The sequence below is a fragment of the Podarcis melisellensis genome (genome assembly GCF_964234715.1).
Source record: "Podarcis melisellensis genome assembly, chromosome: 6".
In the NCBI taxonomy this organism is placed as follows: domain Eukaryota; kingdom Metazoa; phylum Chordata; class Lepidosauria; order Squamata; family Lacertidae; genus Podarcis; species Podarcis melisellensis.
In genome coordinates, this window is record NC_138538.1 from 33,319,519 (window position 1) to 33,338,223 (window position 18,705).

General features: G+C 42.6%; 1 protein-coding gene across 6 annotated transcripts in view; it reads left to right on the plus strand.

Moving 5' to 3' along the window:
- Window positions 1–9,521, plus strand: part of NGF (nerve growth factor) — a 53,967-nt gene extending 44,446 nt beyond the window's left edge. For 3 of the 6 annotated variants that reach the window (XM_081917433.1, XM_081917432.1, XM_081917434.1), the window contains one exon: window positions 8,641–9,521. In XM_081917433.1, the coding sequence (XP_081773559.1) occupies window positions 8,653–9,384 (732 nt within the window). In that variant the 5' untranslated portion in view covers window positions 8,641–8,652 and the 3' untranslated portion in view covers window positions 9,385–9,521. Of the gene's footprint in view, window positions 1–1,411; window positions 1,470–5,561; window positions 5,695–8,640 lie in introns of those variants that run through there. The other 3 variants (XM_081917430.1, XM_081917431.1, XM_081917429.1) reach the window with 3 other exon arrangements.
- The last annotated feature ends 9,184 nt before the right edge of the window (window positions 9,522–18,705 follow it).

Here is an 18,705-nt window from a genome sequence, read left to right on the forward strand (position 1 = left end):
TACAGCTTCTCCTCCTCCACAGCCACACAGGAGTATGCAGCTGCAACATTTGCTATGGTGTCTTTTAAAGATTGCATACAGCACACCCAAGGAGATAAAGATACTCAAAAGAAAATGTTAAGTTGGCAGCTTGAAGATGACGCTGGTGGCCAGTTTCCATAACTGAGGTAGCAGGGCCCACTGGGAGTTGCGCACAGCCCTGATCAGCTTTGCATAGCCCCACACCTGATATAGGCTGGGAAAGCTTTTGGTAATCACTACCACTTCCAAATCATGGCAGAGCAAGCTGTCTGTCTGTCTGTCTATTATACTATTTTATTAATTTTTACAATAACAAACAAAGATCACATAACAATTCCCAAACATGGGATTTCCAAAATCCCTTGACTTCCCTCCACTCCCCCTTCTTGGTTCTTTTGTTTTACATTTGTTCATGCACTCCCATAATATCTTCAATTCATAATAATTCCCAATTTTATACCTTATCATATTACAAGTGTTCTTCGAAATCCTGCTAACATATAATATTATATACAATGCTTTGAAAATATACAATAAATATTTTTCATTTTTCAAATTATTGTCTTTTTATTTTCTTGAATTTCTATTTGATTAATCATTGCTGCATAGTCCATTAATTTATTTTACCGATCTTTATCTTCTTTAGTGGGGGGCTTCTTCTTTTTCATGTTCTGGGATGATTGTGGCCAAGCAACTGCTATCAGATACAGGAGGAGATTCTTTGCGAGAGCAAGATATTTAGGGCATTACATTAAGACCCAGTACATTGAGTTTGGCTTGTTAGCAAACAAGGTGCCAATATAGTTCTTTCAGGACTGATGTAACATAGCTGTATCTAGGAAAACCAGTAAATGCTAGCAGCTGAATTCTGTACTAGTTGAAGCTTCCAAATCAATTTCAAGGGCAGTGCCACATATAACACACCACAGTAGTCTAACCTGGACTTTACTAGATTATGGATCATTGAAGCCAGGCTCTCCCTATCCAGCAAAGGCTGCAGCTGGTTATACAACCAAAGTTGGTGAAAGGTGCTTTGGGCCACCGAAGTCACTTGAGTCACAAGCAACAGAGCACCTCAAGGCTGTGCACCTGCTCCTTCAAGGTGAATGCATGTCTCTGGAGACGATGGAGGAGTGCACCTTGGGGGGGGGTGAAGTCAAACTAATCCTATCCAAAATAAGAAATAAACAGACTTTAGAGACTCGAGAACCACCAACCCACATTGCCCCTGTCTTGTCAGTCTCAGTCTCTTCTTACTGCACAGGCCATTGTGACTGATACAGAACTAAGATTGGGTGCAGTATGCCAGCTGGTTCCAGTAAAGATCTTGCTGGTGGAGCAACTTTCTGGCCAACACCCAGTTAGATATAAGGGACTTCTCACATCCTCCTAAGCTTAGTTTCCCAAGGGAGGAGGAGGAAGAACATAGTAGTCAGAAGAATGTACAGGTTAGTGCTGTACTGAAACCTATCCTCTTGCCTACTTAAAAGTTTGCTTCGCCTGTATGAAGGAGGCTTCCATTTTTCTGCTTCATTCACATGGCACTTTATAGATTTAGTGGGCAAAGAACTGGACCTACTTTTTAACTGCAAGGTAGCCATGGGTGGTTTGTGGTTTTTCTTCCAGTTAAAGGTTTCTCCAACATTCTGCTCCCCTGCCATTCCTGATCCGATCTGAAAAAGCCCCATGTGACAAGTTATCTCACAATTTCTTCCCCTGGGCGTTAATTGAAAGCAGGTCAGGAGTAGAAGCAACTTGTTGGATGAGGCGGAACCACTATGCCAGCTTCCTTGGAAGTAAGTTGGTTATTGCTTACTGAGAGGAGGAGGGGCAAGGCTATGAAGAGGTTGTCATGGTGCAAACACACTGGCAGGAGCACTGGGTTGCTCCACAGGTGCATTTGCACCACTGCAATGTCCCCACCATCTCACTCCCATCTCTCTCCTGCCTGGTAAGCAGCAATGATCCACCTGCTAGGAAACTAGTTTAGTGGCTGCAGCTTCATGAAGCAACCCACTTCTGCTGGGGAGGTTGACTACTCAGCACATGAGATCAGCAAGCTCAGCACATTTGTTTTTAAGCAGATTCCTTCCTTTTACTCTTAAATTTTCAGCACCAGTTTCTTTAAAAATAAAATGACCTTACAAAACAAAACAAAAAAGCCCCAAACCAGTAAACAGTTGTCAGGCACATGGTATGAAGCCTTCTTGAACTTAAAGGAAAGCCCAGCTGAAGTGTAAAGACATTGCTTATTCCTGTCTTCATTTGTTAATTGGGCTCTTTTGATTCAGTACCTATATTTTCTTAGTGTGAGCTGAGTACCTCATACAGAGAAGTAAGACCTGACAACCCCCTGCAGTGTAGCTGTTTTCAATAGGAAAAGCTAAGCAGCCTACTGTTAACATTTACCCTGAGCAACTTGCTTCAAGAATTTCCTGCTGTGTAGTTGGCTCCACAGATTCAGTAAGCCTCGTGAATGATGTATCTGCCATTACTTGCCTTTTTTCACTACACTTAATACACTGCTGCTCCTTATTCTGGATATCATGCCTGTTCCAACCTTGCTATAAAAGAGTGATGCAGGTGACTTAAGTCACACATTTTGGGAAGTGACAGCTCTTACATTGTCAGTCATCCTGGAAATGTTCCACTTTGCCATGATGAGGAGTCACCTAGACTCTGGCCAGCAGGAAGAAGCCTGAGGCATCCCCTCAAACTTGAAGCTGCAGGGCATTTTTAGGATGGGGAAATGCCCTACCAGAACTCAAAATTCCCCATCAATAAAGTGCCCTTTTGTGTTCACTCAGCTTCTTTCTCAATATAAAGACATGGATCACTTTGCCTTTCTGCCCATCTGGCCAGTCTTGTGCCCCTTCTCAGTAAACTCAAATCCACCCACCACTGCTCAAGTGCCTTTTTCACAGTGTCCCTTCCAAAATATTGTTTGTAGCACCACACAGTCAGAGGGCGTATTAAAACAAATGGCAAAAATGCACATTGAAAACAATGGGACATTCCCCAAAGGTTTGTTGGAGATAATTGAGCTGTGATTGTCAGTTGAAATAAATATACACTTGAATATTAAATGTGATGAAAGCTTGTGCACTTGAATAATTTGCTATTTTAACAACAGGAAGAGGACAGAAAATAGTCTGGAAAAAATCCTTATGTCCAGTCTTTTATATTGCTGCTGATGCTAGAGAGGATGCCAGGGAGAGAATTTAACCCTGCTTTGCTAAATACATAATAGAGTGGGATGAGGGTCAAGAGGAAGAGAAAAAGAGCTTGCTTGCCTCTTTGCTGAGAATTCTCATACTTTGCATTCATTCTTTGATTTAATTTGTAACTCTTTGACCTGCTGCATACTGGTCTTGCCTCACCTTAATAAACATGCAGCCCTAAATGCCAATGTAGATATTTTACTGAAACGCAAGAGCCAATCAGAGTGTAAGGAAGCACCTCTAAGCACTCTTACTGTATGTCAGAGACAGGAAAGCCTAGATTGGAGTCTGAGGTCCGGGTTCCGGCTGATCCAATAATTGAGCATTCATCCTGATTTGTTTGCAGTGTGCTTAGATGACATTGTATCATGCAAACATTATCCTACACTTTCCAGTCATTTTCCCCATGTACATTTCCCATGCAAGTGGTCCAATATTTTTGGGGAAGAAAGTTTGTTACATAAGACCTCTAAATAAATTTTTATTGCACAAACTGAGTTTGCCAGTATGTGGCTGAATCCCACCCAAAAATAGCAACACTCTGGAAGTGTCCCGCATTGTGAGATTAAGTTGGTAGTCAATCAGCGTAAGAGACTTGGATGGGTTGTTGGTATTATGGCAAATGCTGAAAGAAATGCTAAAAGAAGCATACAAACGTGCAAGAGGCTGCTGAAAAATGTCTTAAATTGACATGCCTTATTGCCAAGTGCTCATCAGCTGCTACTATTTCTACCAACACTTGAGAGAAAGCTATTTTGGAAATAGGCACCCACTAGCTGTACTTCTGGAAACAATTCCAGATGTGAATGTCTCTGCCTAGGTATTGTTTGTAAGCCTATATTTGGTTGTAGGGATGTGGGTGGCGCTGTGGTCTAAACCACTGAGCCTCTTGGGCTTGCCGATCAGAAGGTTGGTGGTTCTAATCCACACAATGGGGTGAGCTCCTGTTGCTCTGTCCCAGCTCCTGCCAACCTAGCAGTTTGAAAGCATGCCAGTGCAAGTAGATAAATAGGTACCAATGTGGCAGGAAGGTAAACAGTGTTTCCGTGCACTCGGGTTTCTGTCACGGTGTTTCCTTGCGCCAGAAGCAGTTTAGTCATGCTGACCACACGGCCTGGATAGCTGTCTTTGTCTGTAAATCCCTTTGGGTATGAGAAGAAAGATAACTCAAAAACTGACCCACAATGCTGCATAAAAGAGACAACCAATGGAAAGGGAGATGGCTGTTATCAAGTCATAAGATCTGATGTGAAGTTTATTGGCAGAATTGAAATTATTACTTAAAGCTGTTTAAGAATTGTTGAATAATTAGGCGTGACTAATTGGCTTACGACCCCAATTAGGTGCAGTTTATAGCGGTCCGGCACGTTTCCCTCTCAGCTGCGCCAATCTGCGTATCTCACGCCTTGCAGAGTAGAAACACAGCGGAAAAAACTGTTGCTTGTTGCTGCCTTAGATCCATGCAAACACACGCAGTCTTGTGTGCTCATTTATCAGTCTTTTATTGCGACATTTCTCAGACAAACACTCCTGGGCTTCTAGCCGCCATAGCTATTGCTGCCGTCTCTCACGAAGACAAAGAGACAGTGAGTAGAACTCCTCCCACCTTCCAAACCTGACGTCAGAATGTGAGGCGTCACTCAGAACATCTTAACCCTGTAAGTTCTGAATCCCAATGAATGAGGGGGGATATTTGTTGCTTGTAAACTGTGGCAAGACTATAGAGAAAAGGGGGGAATCACTCAGAGAATAGGACTTTTCTAACTGCTAGTGGTGCAAGAGCTGAATGGAGAAGATTCAGCTGCCTGACTTTCAGATTTGCTTCTCAGACACAGTCTTCTCCATCAGATGTTTCTAGAATGTCTCCTGTATGTTTTAATTATTTTCTGCTGTAGCTTGGCTTATCCTCTTGAACTTTGTGTACATTAGTTGCTGATTCTGACCTAATAGTAGTGTGGATTGTGTTAAGTTGATGGTTTTTAAAGTCCCTTTTTAACAAAGGTATCTCAGTGTGTGGAGAGTTGGACAGACCAGTTATTTATCTTATTATTGTTCTGCTGATTGAATACATTTAAAGGAGCTTTCAGAGATAGATAGATATAGATATATAAAACACAAGCTTTTATGTGCATTTATAGATAACTGACTGATCCTATGCATGTTTATGTGGAAATAAGTCTTGATACATTCAGTGGGGCTTCTGGGTAAACAGAAATAGGATCAGGGTGAAATTTGCAGCGATCTTTCAAGCTGGTACCTTATAACAATTTCAGTCTTTCTCAATGAAACGTTCTTTCTTTTAATAATTTTGTGTTTAAGATCTAAGGGGGAAAGAGCTTTGCTATTGGTATGAAGAAACTGATTACTATTTCATCAACAATTCAAAACTTTACTACTGGGAAAGGAAAGCCCCGCATTTTACTAGAACAGCTCTAGCAGTATGGAGAGTTCAGTAAGTTTATACTTCAATATTCTGTATAGCAACATGTTAAAGACTTTTTGTGGGGGGGGTGCACATTGAAATATGCTCTTAAATTTATTCATCTCAAATAAATACTTTCCCCTATTCCATATTCACAATTATTTTTTCTTAACAGAATTCCCAATTTACCCATTAAGGATATATTATAGAAATGGTATACAGGGTCAACACCACTATGGTTTTGAGTGCAACAGAGTCATTAAATTAGAAGCAGGGGTGTGTAGAAGTAATTAAATGATTTTTAATCATTTGATCAATTTTGAAATAATTAAAAGAGTATCAAACAAGATAGCGAGACCGTTTCAGTGAATTGTGTGTCCTTGAATTTTATAAAAGGGAGGATACATGAGTCTACCAATTTCAAGCTAATTATTCTTTCCAATGATCTTTTAAAGGCTTTTGGTATTTAAGCTGATTTTTGCCATGGAAAAGTGATAAAGGGGAGGGGAGGATGCAAAAAACAGGATTCCAGTTGTGGCAAAGCACCACTGGGAGGGGACTAAGGTTACCTCGGAAATGGGTGGAGAGAGACAAAACTTGTTCTTCTGCTTGTTCTTCAGACAACAAAATGCTTTGGGACAGCCATGATTACATTGCAATACATGCAATTAGTTAATTACGGCAATGGAAGCTTATCCAGTTGGCATTGCATTATGCCAGACTATATTTTCTCCCTGTTGATAAAACTGGGAAATTTTTCATGCTGAAGCCATTGTGAAATCCTACCTGATAAAACTTACAATGAGATATGCTTGCCAGCTATGCCTGCCACTGGCATTATTGCTCTCCTTGAAGAAAGATGCATCTGTGAACAGTATGCTCTGTGAATATTAATAAAATTTCTTACCAAGAAACAACAGTGCTATAGGGCCTTGAATGGAAGAACAGAAATGACCTTTGATGTGGTCCCCATACTGAAGTGTACTCATTGCAGATGATGCACAGAACTGTGCCAGCTTGAAACTGCATGTGACAATCATACCTGACCTGTGTCCTTGCTTTTTAATCCTTCCTCTTTCCTCTGTCAATCTATTTCATCAACAAGAATATCCAATTTGATTTTTTTAATGTTAGGAAGCTGACGTGGAAGCAAATACCCTAATACTATTTAACTATGCAATAAAAAAACCCAAAGGAAGGGAGATAAACCCTTTCTTGAATGTTGCTACAGTTCAAAGCAGCAAATCTGCCCATGCATTTAACCCCAAACGGCATTTTATGGCCATCCCTAACCTCCTTTTTCCTATTCAGAAGGGAGTTACATACCAAGGGATTGTATTTAAACAACAAAGGTGGAGATGCTACCATGTGCTAGTGTCTGGATTTTGTTGTGCAAACCTTTTTTCATTAGCATCCCTATTGACATCAGAAAACTCGTTTGAGCTGTCCTGACGCATCTGACTTTCATTTGAATTGTTGGGGAAATGGGGCCTGCGTATTCCTGCAGTATATGGCTGGTGTGCTTCTTTTGCCCTTGCCCAAGAAGCACCTGCCCCTTCCCTTCCACACAGCACAGGGCTTCACTCTGGGTCTAAACATGATTTGAGGTGTGCCAGAGAGGTCTGGCTAATGAGTGCCCCTTGTCTAGGAGGGCTTTGCAACTGATGCCTAGTATCAGAGTCTGAACCATTTCCTTATGAGAGCTTGAGACTTTTGTCCACTCAGTATATTCAGCCAAAACACGACAAAAAAGGGGAAATCAATCTTGACAACATTTACTCAGTTTACATTTGTGACCGCAAGTTACATGCATTTCAACTCCCTGAAATCAATGCCCTTAAGCAGCCTAAATTGTGGGTTAAATTGTTTATTACTCTTTTCTCTGGCTTTCGACATTTGAGGTGTGTATTTTTAGGACCCTCCATTCTTTTGTGACTGCAGGTTGTTCCAAACAGTTTTTAATATTGTGTTTTCATGTTGTAACCTGCACTGGGAATTTAAAGCAAAGTGTTGGTAATAAATTAATAATAACACCATAATATATTAATGCTTCACTGCTGACAAAACTGACAAATGTATATGGGTTAATGGTCAGGTCAGGGCTTTTATATTGGTTTTTAATTCAGTATATCAGTTTTTTGCAAGTTTCTTACATGTTATTTGGATATATTTTTAGGAAGCTGATTATGTCCATACTGCGTGTCTAGTATCTTGTTTGGAGATATACCAGTTCTGGCCTCCCTGTGGAAATATTTAATTTAATTTAATTTAATTTGTATACCACCCTTCATCTGAAGATCTCAGGGCAGTTCACAGCATAAAAATGCAAAATAAAAACACAAAATACATAATAAAAATGAAAACAAAACCATAAGCCCCTCTCCCACAAATTTAAACACATTTAAAAGGACATGGAATGTTAATCAGCCCTTCAAGGCCTGGTTGAAGAGAAACATTTTCACCTGGCATCTAAAGATGTATAACGAAGGCGCCAAGCAAGCCTCCTTTAGCCATGTTTGCTATCTTTGTGGCTCATTCCAATCTAGGAGAAAAAAATAATTCTTCTGAGATAGATAAATATCTATCTCCAAAGGTTCCCATGTAACCAGTGGAGAGTCTTGCCAGGAGCAGCACTCCGCATTAAAGCCCCTAAACAATGGCTCTGTAAGTCATCTCCTAATAACAAAAACCACAGGAATTAACAATAACCCAGTTATGATTTCCTAGTGTTCCCAATTTATGAAGCACATCACTGCTATGTGAGTTAGTCTTTCTGAAAGGGGCGGGGAGGAAAGCCACATCTGGCATCCACATGCAAGGCCTTCGCAAAGAAGATGAAATATTTTAACAGTGCACTTTCATTGGGACTGCCTTATCAGCACATATCTATTGACTAGGCTTGAAATGGAACCTTTTGCATGTCGCCCTTTTTTTTTTTTTTGCTCACAGTAATGTTCCTGGTCTGTTCTCTCCTAGGTGCATAGCGTAATGTCCATGCTGTGCTACACTCTGATTATAGCATTTCTGATCGGCATACGGGCAGCACCAAAAACTGAAGATAATGCACCACTGGGGTCTCCTGCAACATCTGGCATTTCTGAAAGCAGACGGACTAAAACACACCACATTATGAAAACGTCTCAGCACAGAGACCACAGCCAGCCTGTTACTGGGAAGGTAGTGAACAGGAAATCCGGGCAAGCTGCAAGCATCATAGTGGACCCAAAGCTTTTTCAGAAGAGGAGGTTCCAGTCGCCTCGGGTTTTGTTCAGCACTCAGCCTCCCCCTTTGTCAAGGGATGGACCGAGTGTGGAGTTCCTAGACAGCACAGACTCTACGAACAGGACGATCCGAGCCAAGCGCGCAGCTCACCCTGTGCACAACCGAGGAGAGTACTCTGTGTGCGACAGTGTTAGTGTGTGGGTTGCCAACAAAACCACAGCGACAGACATTAAAGGCAAAGAGGTGACTGTGGTGGTGGACGTCAACTATAACAACTACCCTTACAAACAGTACTTTTTTGAGACCAAGTGCAGAGACCCTAAGCCGGTGTCCAGTGGGTGCAGAGGCATTGATGCCAGGCATTGGAATTCCTACTGCACCACCACACACACCTTTGTCAAGGCACTGACAATGGATGGCAAGCAGGCAGCTTGGCGCTTCATTCGGATTGACACTGCCTGCGTATGCGTAATCAGTAGGAAAACAGAGAACCTCTGAGATAGACCAACCCTCCATCTTATACCCACCTCCTCCCAGCCCCCTACCTCAGCCTGTAAATTATTTTAAGTTATGAGGACTCTATGGTATATTTATAGTTTATACAGTAAAGAAATGAATCCTCATTATTTATTAAAATCTTTGAAACTGCTGATGTGTTGTATATTTTAATGGCATCTCTTTCCTTTTAAAACAGGAGCTTTTTTTCCTTTCCTTTTTTACAATTTTGTTAGCTGCAACTTTCCCTTTTAACATGATTGCCATAGCAAGATTTTGAAAATGGAATACTTTGCCGTTTTGCCTTCCACATCCTGATTTACCACGAAACAGCAGTTTTTGTGTGTGACATTCTATAGTCTTGAAATAGACAAAAAGCAAAAGCTGTCATATTAGTCCATTGGAATAATTCCAGATATCCTTCAGCTCCACATCCAAGCCAAAATTAAACCCAAGTAAGCTAACTCAGATATTTTAATATTTGCATTCATTCAGGCCACATATCAGAAGATACATAATTCTGCACCTTCGGTCATTCCATAGTGGTCTTCATGTTTATACATCCTCATAGATTTCAGCTGACATCTTACAAAGCTTACTTAAAATCATCAGTTTTCACCATCTTTCATTGTGCCTGTTTACCTATTAGAACAGGCATCCCCAACCTGCGGCCCTCCAGATGCTTTTGGGACTACAACTCCCATCATCCCTAGCTAACGGGACCAGTGGTCAGGGATGATGGGAATTGTAGTCCAAAACATTTGGAGGGCCCGAAGGTTGGGGATGCCTGTATTAGAAGGTAAAAACCTTTTTATTTGAGTTGGTTGGTGATGCCCTTTTAAAGGAAACAATTGAGCAGATTTTTTATAATAAGAGAAATTATCTAGTGTGTAATATGGAATGAAACCACCAGTCTTTTCTACATTTCATTTGGGTCAACTGCAGCTAAAATTAAGACAGGTCCTAATCATGCTCAATTTTGTTCTAATGAAGTCCCATTCAAACTAACATGGGTGATGAATTGTTTGTCTGTTGCATTCAATGGGACATGCAGTCAAGTCTATTTTTACTCCAAAGTAGGCCTTACTGATTTTATTCATTTATTTTAATAAATTTGGATACCATCTTTATCCAAAGATCCTGAGGTGGTTCACAGCATAATAAGATATGCACAATATTACATGCATCATCATTTTAATGTGATATGCTCCCAAATAAGTGTATAGGGGTACCTCGGGTTAAGTACGTAATTTGTTCCAGAGGTCCGTACTTAACCTGAAACTGTTCTTAACCTGAAGCACCACTTTAGCTAATGGGGCCTCCTGCTGCTGCCACGCCGCTGGAGCACAATTTCTGTTCTCATCCTGAAGCAAAGTTCTTAACCTGAAGCACTATTTCTGGGTTAGCGGAGTCTGTACCCTGAAGCGTATGTAACCTGAAGTGTATGTAACCCGAGGTACCACTGTACATAGAATTACTATCTGACAGCACATGCCTAATGATGTCCATTGGCCAAGGGCTACAGCTCAGTGGTAGAACATCTATCTGCTTTGCATGCCAAAGATCCCAGGTCAAATCCACAGCAACTTCTGGCAGGGCTAGGAGAGAATCCTGCCTGGAACTCTGGAGAGGTACTGGCAGTCAGTGCCTGAAACTCTGGAGAGGTACTGCCAGTCAGTGTAGTGAGCTAGATGGACCAATGTTCTGGTTCATTGTAAGGTGGCTTCCTATGATCTTAGTCCCAAGTCAGTGGGTATATGTACAACAAATTTGTATGTTGCAACCTGCTCTGAGATCCTCTTTATAATGTAAGGTGGAATATCCATTTTGCTTAATAAGTAGCTAAAATGGCTTAGCTGGATTGGGACAAATGTAGATAGGAATTGATTGGCAGTTTTGTTGGAATTAACCTTAATACAGTTTATCATGCAAAGCTTTTAGGGCTGGAAGGTGGGAAGATCTGAAACAATCTTTCTCTGTTCATGACCAATTTTTTAAAAAACAAAAAGTTCTAGTTGATGCTTCAGACACCTACTTTTTCTGCAGTCACAATAACAAAATAAAGCACACAATCTTAATGGCATTTAGGAATGCATCTATGTATTTGGCATCCTGGTGCTTCTGAATAAAATGGTACTCAAACTGCCCAGCAGTTTTTATTAAATGAGACACTATTCATGCAATTAGCAGACGTCAGGTTCCAGAGGTGGAGGGATTTGGGTCGGACCCTAACATTCAGGGTTACAAGGTTTTAAGTCTTTGCTCCCTTTTGTGGTCCCAACCCAGATACTATTTGCATCAGAGGGGAGAAGCTCCCATTTGTACATTGCTGGTGTGTGCGGTAGAGGATAGAGAGGAAGAGGAAGCAATTCAGATTGGGACCATAACAGGGAACATAGGGTTAATTGTCATGCCAGGACCCTGATCTAGACCACCACCAGTTTGCATCTGTAATTTGCTTTTTAAAAGCAACACACACAATTACTAATTGCTTGAATGGTCCTCAGAGGCTAAATGAACTTGAGTGCTTCAGCGAGAGCAGCCAAAAACTGTAAGATTGTCTGGAGAAGTTAAGAACCTTATTCTGTTTGTACAAGAGCATTTATGGATTGGGTGACAAAAATGTTACTGTGATTAATAATCTTATTTTATTTAAAAGGATGGGCCTTCAAGCATTTTTCTTCCTACCATAGCTGTAAAAACCCAGATGGCTTCCTTTTGCCAGCTAATAATGGGGATGGAAATGAGTATGTTTACACAGGTTTTTTGTTTTTTTAAGAGTATTTTGGCCATTTTTAAGGTAATTTAATCCAAGAGAAACCCTTCTTTTCCTGGTGCCTTTGCTCCCACGCTGGAGAGACAGCTTGTTCAGCTTGAAGACCTCCACAGTGTAGCCTTTGGGCTTAGACCTATAATGTGTGTTCCAGCCCATAGGGGCTGCAAAGAATAAAAATCTTCATAGTTCTCTTGTTTTCTTTGAAAAAGCAACTGCTGTCTGTTCAACAAACCAGTTCAAGATAAATATCACACAAACTCTTTAAGTTATAAAGTCTTTCAGAACTCAGGAGAGCAACTAGTTTCAGCTCCCTTTTTTCTACTTGCACACTTATTTCCCATCTTATTGTTCCCACCCACAGCCAAGACAAAGGATCTCTACAGGACAGTGTTTCTGTTCTAAGAATAGTTGTGTTTTAGAGGGGAGGAAACAGCAATCCAGCTTTTACAACCACATTGGTATTTTCAGCAAGTCACAATCTTATCCTTGGCTCTTATGCGTGTACTGTAAGCAAGAACTGTCCAAATTCAGACAAAAATGTGCTTTGCCAGATATTTCCACTTGCTGCATTGCTAGTCTGGTGGATGGGTCCTAGGCAGTAGCTAGTTTGGTTTGAAAGTCTGTTTCAAAAGAGAAATGGAGGTTAGATGGGATAAGTCCCAGGGTATGGTCTGAAGCCATGTGAAGCCATCACCTTACTGATAGTAGTGGTCAGTGTGGTGAAGTAGATCTGCCTTACTGACACCACTACTGCTTACCTAAATAGGGCTGGGGCTGGGACAGGGCAGTGGCTGAGGCTACTTGAACGCCCTGGTGGAGCCAATCTCGTGCTTGTGCCAGTGTACCTGAGCATCCTGACCACCAGTCCCATCCAGGGATTCCTTCTACATCAATGCTGATCCATCTACAGCAATGCTGATGTTGGGAGAGGGGTTCTGCAGCTGTGCCCCACAACACTGGGTGCTACTGCCAGTCTGGTTAGTGGCTGGAAAGGTGGCTGCCTAGGAACCACAAATATACTATATTGGGTTCCATGATGGAAGAAAAACGGCAAATAATTGTAAGAAAATTAAGTCCATAACTCCTGCCCTTCCAAATATACTTTCAGCATGTCCCATTTATATAGTTGCTGCTCCCTTTCATGACCCTCTTTTATCCAGCATCATGCCTCCAAGGGCTAGATTTGGCTTAGGAGCTTCCAGTTACTGATTCCTAAGCTGTACAGCGCACAAAGTCATAGAATGATAGAATCTTAGAGTTGGAAGGGACCCGAGTGTCATCTGGTCCAACCCCCTGCAATGCAGAAATCTCAGCTAAAGCAGCCATGGCAGATGGCCATCCAATCTCTGCTTAAAAACTTCCAAGGAAGGAGAGTCCACCACCTCTCGTGGGAATCTGTTCCACTGCCGAACAGCTCTTACTGTCAGAAAGCTTTTCCTAATGTTTAGTCGAAATCTCCTTTCTTGTAATTTCAAGTCCTACCCTCCAGAGCAGGAGAAAACAAGCATGCTCCCTCTTTCCATGTGACAGCCCTTAAGATATTTGAAGATGGCTATTCTATCTCCTCTCACTCTCCTCTTTTCCAGCCTAAACATACCCAGCTCCTAAAAGTGCTCCCCATAAGGCTTAGTTTCCAGACCCTTGACCATCCTGGTTGCCCTCCTCTGCACACACTCCAGCTTGTCAACATCCTTCTTAAATTGTGGTGCCCAGAACTGGACACAGTATTCTAGGTGTGGTCTGACCAAGGCAGAATAGAGTGATACTATTACTTCCCTTGATCTGAACGCGGGTGGCGCTGTGGGTTAAAGCCTCAGCGCCTAGGGCTTGCCGATCGAAAGGTCGGTGGTTCAAATCCCCGCGGTGGGGTGCGCTCCCGTTGCTCGGTCCCAGCGCCTGCCAACCTAGCAGTTCGAAAGCACCCCCAGGTGCAAGTAGATAAATAGGGACCGCTTACTGGCGGGAAGGTAAACGGCGTTTCCGTGTGCTGCGCTGGCTCACCAGATGCAACTTTGTCACGCTGGCCACGTGACCCGGAAGTGTCTCCGGACAGCGCTGGCCCCTGGCCTCTTGAGTGAGATGGGCGCACAACCCCAGAGTCTGTCAAGACTGGCCCATACGGGCAGGGGTACCTTTACCTTTTTATTACTTCCCTTGATCTGAACACTAAACTTCTGTTGATGCAGCCTAGAAGAGCATTAGCTTTTTCTTTTTTTCTTTTTTGCTGCTGCATCACACTGTTGACTCATGGTCCACCAAGACCCCTAGATCCTTTTCACAAGTTCAGCTAGTAAGCCAGGTGTCCCCCATCCTATATTTGTGCATCTGGTTCTTCCTGCCTAAGTGCAGAACCTTACATTTGTCCCTTTTGAAATTCATTTTGTTAGCTTGCACCCAGTTCTCCAATCTGTTAAATTCATTTTGAATTCTGATTCTGTCTTGTGCGGCATTAGCTTCCCCTCCCAGTTTGGTGTCATCTGCGAATCTGATGAGCATCCCCTCAATTCCTTCATCCAAGTCATTTATAAAGATGTTGAACGACAACAGGCCCAGGATCAGAACCCTGTTGCAGGTGCCTTGTGCAGCTGCTGCTATCTATTCTATTCTATTCTATTCTATCAAGATGATTTTGTTTCTCAAAGAAACACTCAGGCTGAAGTTTCAAAAGGCTGTGATTTTAGCCCTGATTCGGGTCTGACAGTGGAGTAAAACCACTGCTCATATTTTGCATGTTGGCTAGACCTTTCTGGTGGGACAGCTCATTGGAGTGCTTCAAAGCTCCATCAGGCTTGTGGTGGTTTTAAATTTCCCAGATTGCCCCATCCTGAACAGCAAAGGTGTGGTGGGGGGTGTGACAAAATGGCAGCCTCCGCTAGTGGCATTTTGGGAAATCTGAAATGGATGTAATTTAACAACTAATATAAAAGTAAGGGTTTTGGCTGAGTGATGAACCTTAATCTCCCTGGCCCGATATGACATTCTGCTTGCTCACTTGTGTGCATTCTTGGCTGTGCTACCTGTTCCAGCTCTGCACGAGTTCGTTCTCTCTCTCTCTCTCTCTCTCTCTCTCTCTCTCTCTCTCTCTCTCTCTCTCTCTCTCCTTGTGTTTCTTTCCAGTACAAGGTGGATAAATCTATTGCTCCTAGCTCATTTGTACTCATGGGCTGCTTTTTGAGTATTTGTAGTTTATACATGCAAAGAGCAGACTGGAATTATTTTGTCAGTAAGCATCTCTCAGCCTGCCATAATAAGCAACATGCTTAGACATTTACTCAAGAGTAACTGCCCTTAGGTAGGCACTCCAGTTGGCGCCCTTCCTCACCAGCAAATCCTAGCAACAATCTCACTTTATTCCATTTATGGCTTTGTTAGTCTCATTCCCAAAGTATAAAGAAAATTTAGTACAGCAGACTGCAATATCCCTTGCCAGTGAATCTGTTGACATGCTTACTTGCTCATGTAATGGGTTGCTTGTCATCTTCCAGACTGAAATCACAGGCTAGGATGCTTAACTGCAAAGGCAGTTCATTTCAAGCAGCAAACTGGTAAGCTTAGCATGTCTGCCTGTAGTCTAGACAGGTACTGGAGGGAAGAGAAATACCTGCCCAAGGAAATATTCACTGGCTGTCACAAACCCCTGAAGCTGAATCTGGGACATGACCCTGGACATGGCTGAAAAAGTAAAATGGTTGAAATTTTAAGGCTCAGCCTTCGACAGGATTAAGCATACAATTTGGGTGGTGCATGTACTGGGTGGTGCTTTTCAAACATTAGGCTTCCTGCACGGAGCACAGTCTTGTGAAAGAGCTTCTCAGCAGCTCCCACACTAGGGTTGTAACAACATTTAATTTGGCCCTCTGAGACAGCTTCTGACTTGGGGAGCTGAGACAAAGCAATCACTGCTTTTCAGCACCCTCTAGTGGCAGGTAATGAATGCCAAGAAAGAGTATCTGAGGGTGGGCTGGAGCAGCCACTGTCTCAACAGCTAAGTAAAATGAATATATGCATGGCACCTTGTTATGTTGTTGAAGGGTTGGTAGCTTCTTACTTAATGAAGGCTGCCTTTTGCAGAAGGGGAAGTTGTGCGCAAAGTGTGATATGAAAAGGAAATATTAGGGGGAGAGGTGAGGGCAGCCATAATAGGAAGAGATGCTACCAATGTAGGAAATTCATATATTCAAGGATAAAGGCATTTTCACCTGCAGATACCAAGAAAGCATGCCCTAAATTACTTAGGAGCATTAAATTGATCCTCCAAATTGATGGAAGGTATGCAAACCAGCTTCCAAGTCTGGAGCTTTAATGCATTGGAGTTAGGAAAGAAATGCAGTCCTAGCATGGCTTGAGATTTTTATTTTATTTTTTGTTTACCAAGCCTCAGGTTGACACGAGAAAACTACAGCTCCAGTGCTGTCTTCAGATTGTATTAATCGGAAACATGTGCAAGACCTGGCGGCTCTTCAAAGAGCTTGGGAACTCTGACACAGGCTTGTTCTCCAGATTGTTGTACTAAACGGAGGACTCACATGTGTAGGGCACACAGCCTATTCAGACTGCTTCCAGTTCCACCTACTTTTCATATTCTTTCCAGGGAGAGAAAGATAGCTGCCAATCAAGTTCATCTGCAGAAGATGTCTGTTAAAATCACCAGCCATCCTTTCTTACCCAGCTGAACTCTTAAACAAATATTTCCAACATTATAAAATCCCACTTTAAAAAAAAAATGAGATGTACTCTTTTGCCTGCACCCATGGCAGTGAGATAGAGACTGTTTCTGCGGTACATCTGCATTAAATCATGAACTTCAGAGGAAGCTGAAAATATAAAACAGTTGCATCTTTTTAGATATCCTCGCATTCCCTGTTGGAATCCCAAATTTAACTCTTTGGTATGAACCTCGTCACCGTCTTGCTCTCAGCCAATGAGAAAGACAACATAAATAGGACTTCCGGCGGCGCGCGTTTCCGGTGTGGAAGGGTTTTGGCTGTGAGCGCGAAACCAGTCCGGTAAGGAGGGGGAAAAGGGGGTGCCGAAGGGCGAGAGCACCCCAGATACACGTCCGGAGGGTGTCCGGAGATACAGGGAGCCAGCGGAGACCAGACGCGGCTTGCCCCGCTGTCAGGTAGCCTTGTAAAAGGTGAAGAGAACGGCGGCGCTAGGCAGCAGGTCCGAGGCAGCCATTTCCTCCCCCCCCCTCCAACAAAGGACAGCCCAGCCCTCGCCGGAGATTAGCGACCCGTTTCCAAATACAAGAAACCCGAAGAAAGGACTAAGCTTAAAGGTCTTACAATCTTGGAAATAAAATCACGGGTAAAAAGTGAAGTTATAGGGGTTCAGCCTTTACCAGGATTCGATAAACACGCAGAGAAACAGCAGAGTAAGGGCAAACGCACCGAATCACCACTAGAGACTAAGTTGTTTCCCTAAAAAGACTCTAATATCAAATATCGGACCCTCATTGAAAAAGAGGTGCTTAAACAGGGAACGGAAGAAGAAGGTACAGAAAAAGAACAGTCTAAATAACTTAAAAGGAGCGCTGGAAAACACTGATTTCTTAGCGCTACGCCCAGCGGAAAGCGGAAGAGGAGAGAATGCAAGGACGCCATTATCGGAAACAGAGGGGGCTAGCGATCAGCGATTAGCTCAAAAGAACAACAAAGAACAAAAGAACAATTAAAACTTACTTCTCCAGCAGCTCAGGCGAATTTGACTGGAAATTGGGCGACTGTGCTTCTGTCTACTTGTTGATATCTCAGCGCCAGACCGGGCTTATTTATACCTTCTCTGATTTCAGCGGATGGCTTAAGGATCGGTATACAGCTCTCCACTTATTTATGCAGAGGGACCCTTGGCTTGCATGTGTAAAGAGCTAGGTTCTTGGATTTAAACAGCGACTGCCAGCGTTACTCAGATACTCCACCGCTGTTTTGGGCTGTTGGATCCCTTGGGCGCTTGTGGTTTGTGCTGCAATCTCCCTGCGTAGTGAGCCTCCTCTCAGAACTAAGCTATACAACGACAGAGAGCGCCATCTAGTGGACAAAGTGACTATTACTATTACATGCAGAAATTTATAATTTGATGTAGCCTTTTCTTCTTTTCCCTCTCTCACTCCTAACCCAACACCTTTACCCTTTGATTCCCCTTCGCCTCCCTCCCTCCCCCCTCCCCTTCTCCCCTTTTCGCTCCCCTCTCCTTCTGTTCTCCCCTTTTCTTCCCTGCTTTACCTCCGGATTTTCACAGGAAGAAGGGGTGTAGACTTTTGACGGGGAAATTTCTAATCCCCCTACCCAAATAATACCAAACAATAATTAACAATAATTAACAATCACTCAAAAAACTATCACTGCCAATTTAAGGTATATCCAAGGTATTTCTCCAGTGCCGACGTACGAACTTTTATATATATGAACTTTAATCCCGTGGGCATACCTGAAGGTCTCTAAGGGTGTAACACAGTGGAAAAGAATAAGTGGCTTTATGTGAATAATTTAAGGACGGATAAAAAACTGTGGGGTAGAACTAAGCAGGGTAAATCAATCTCAGTTTTA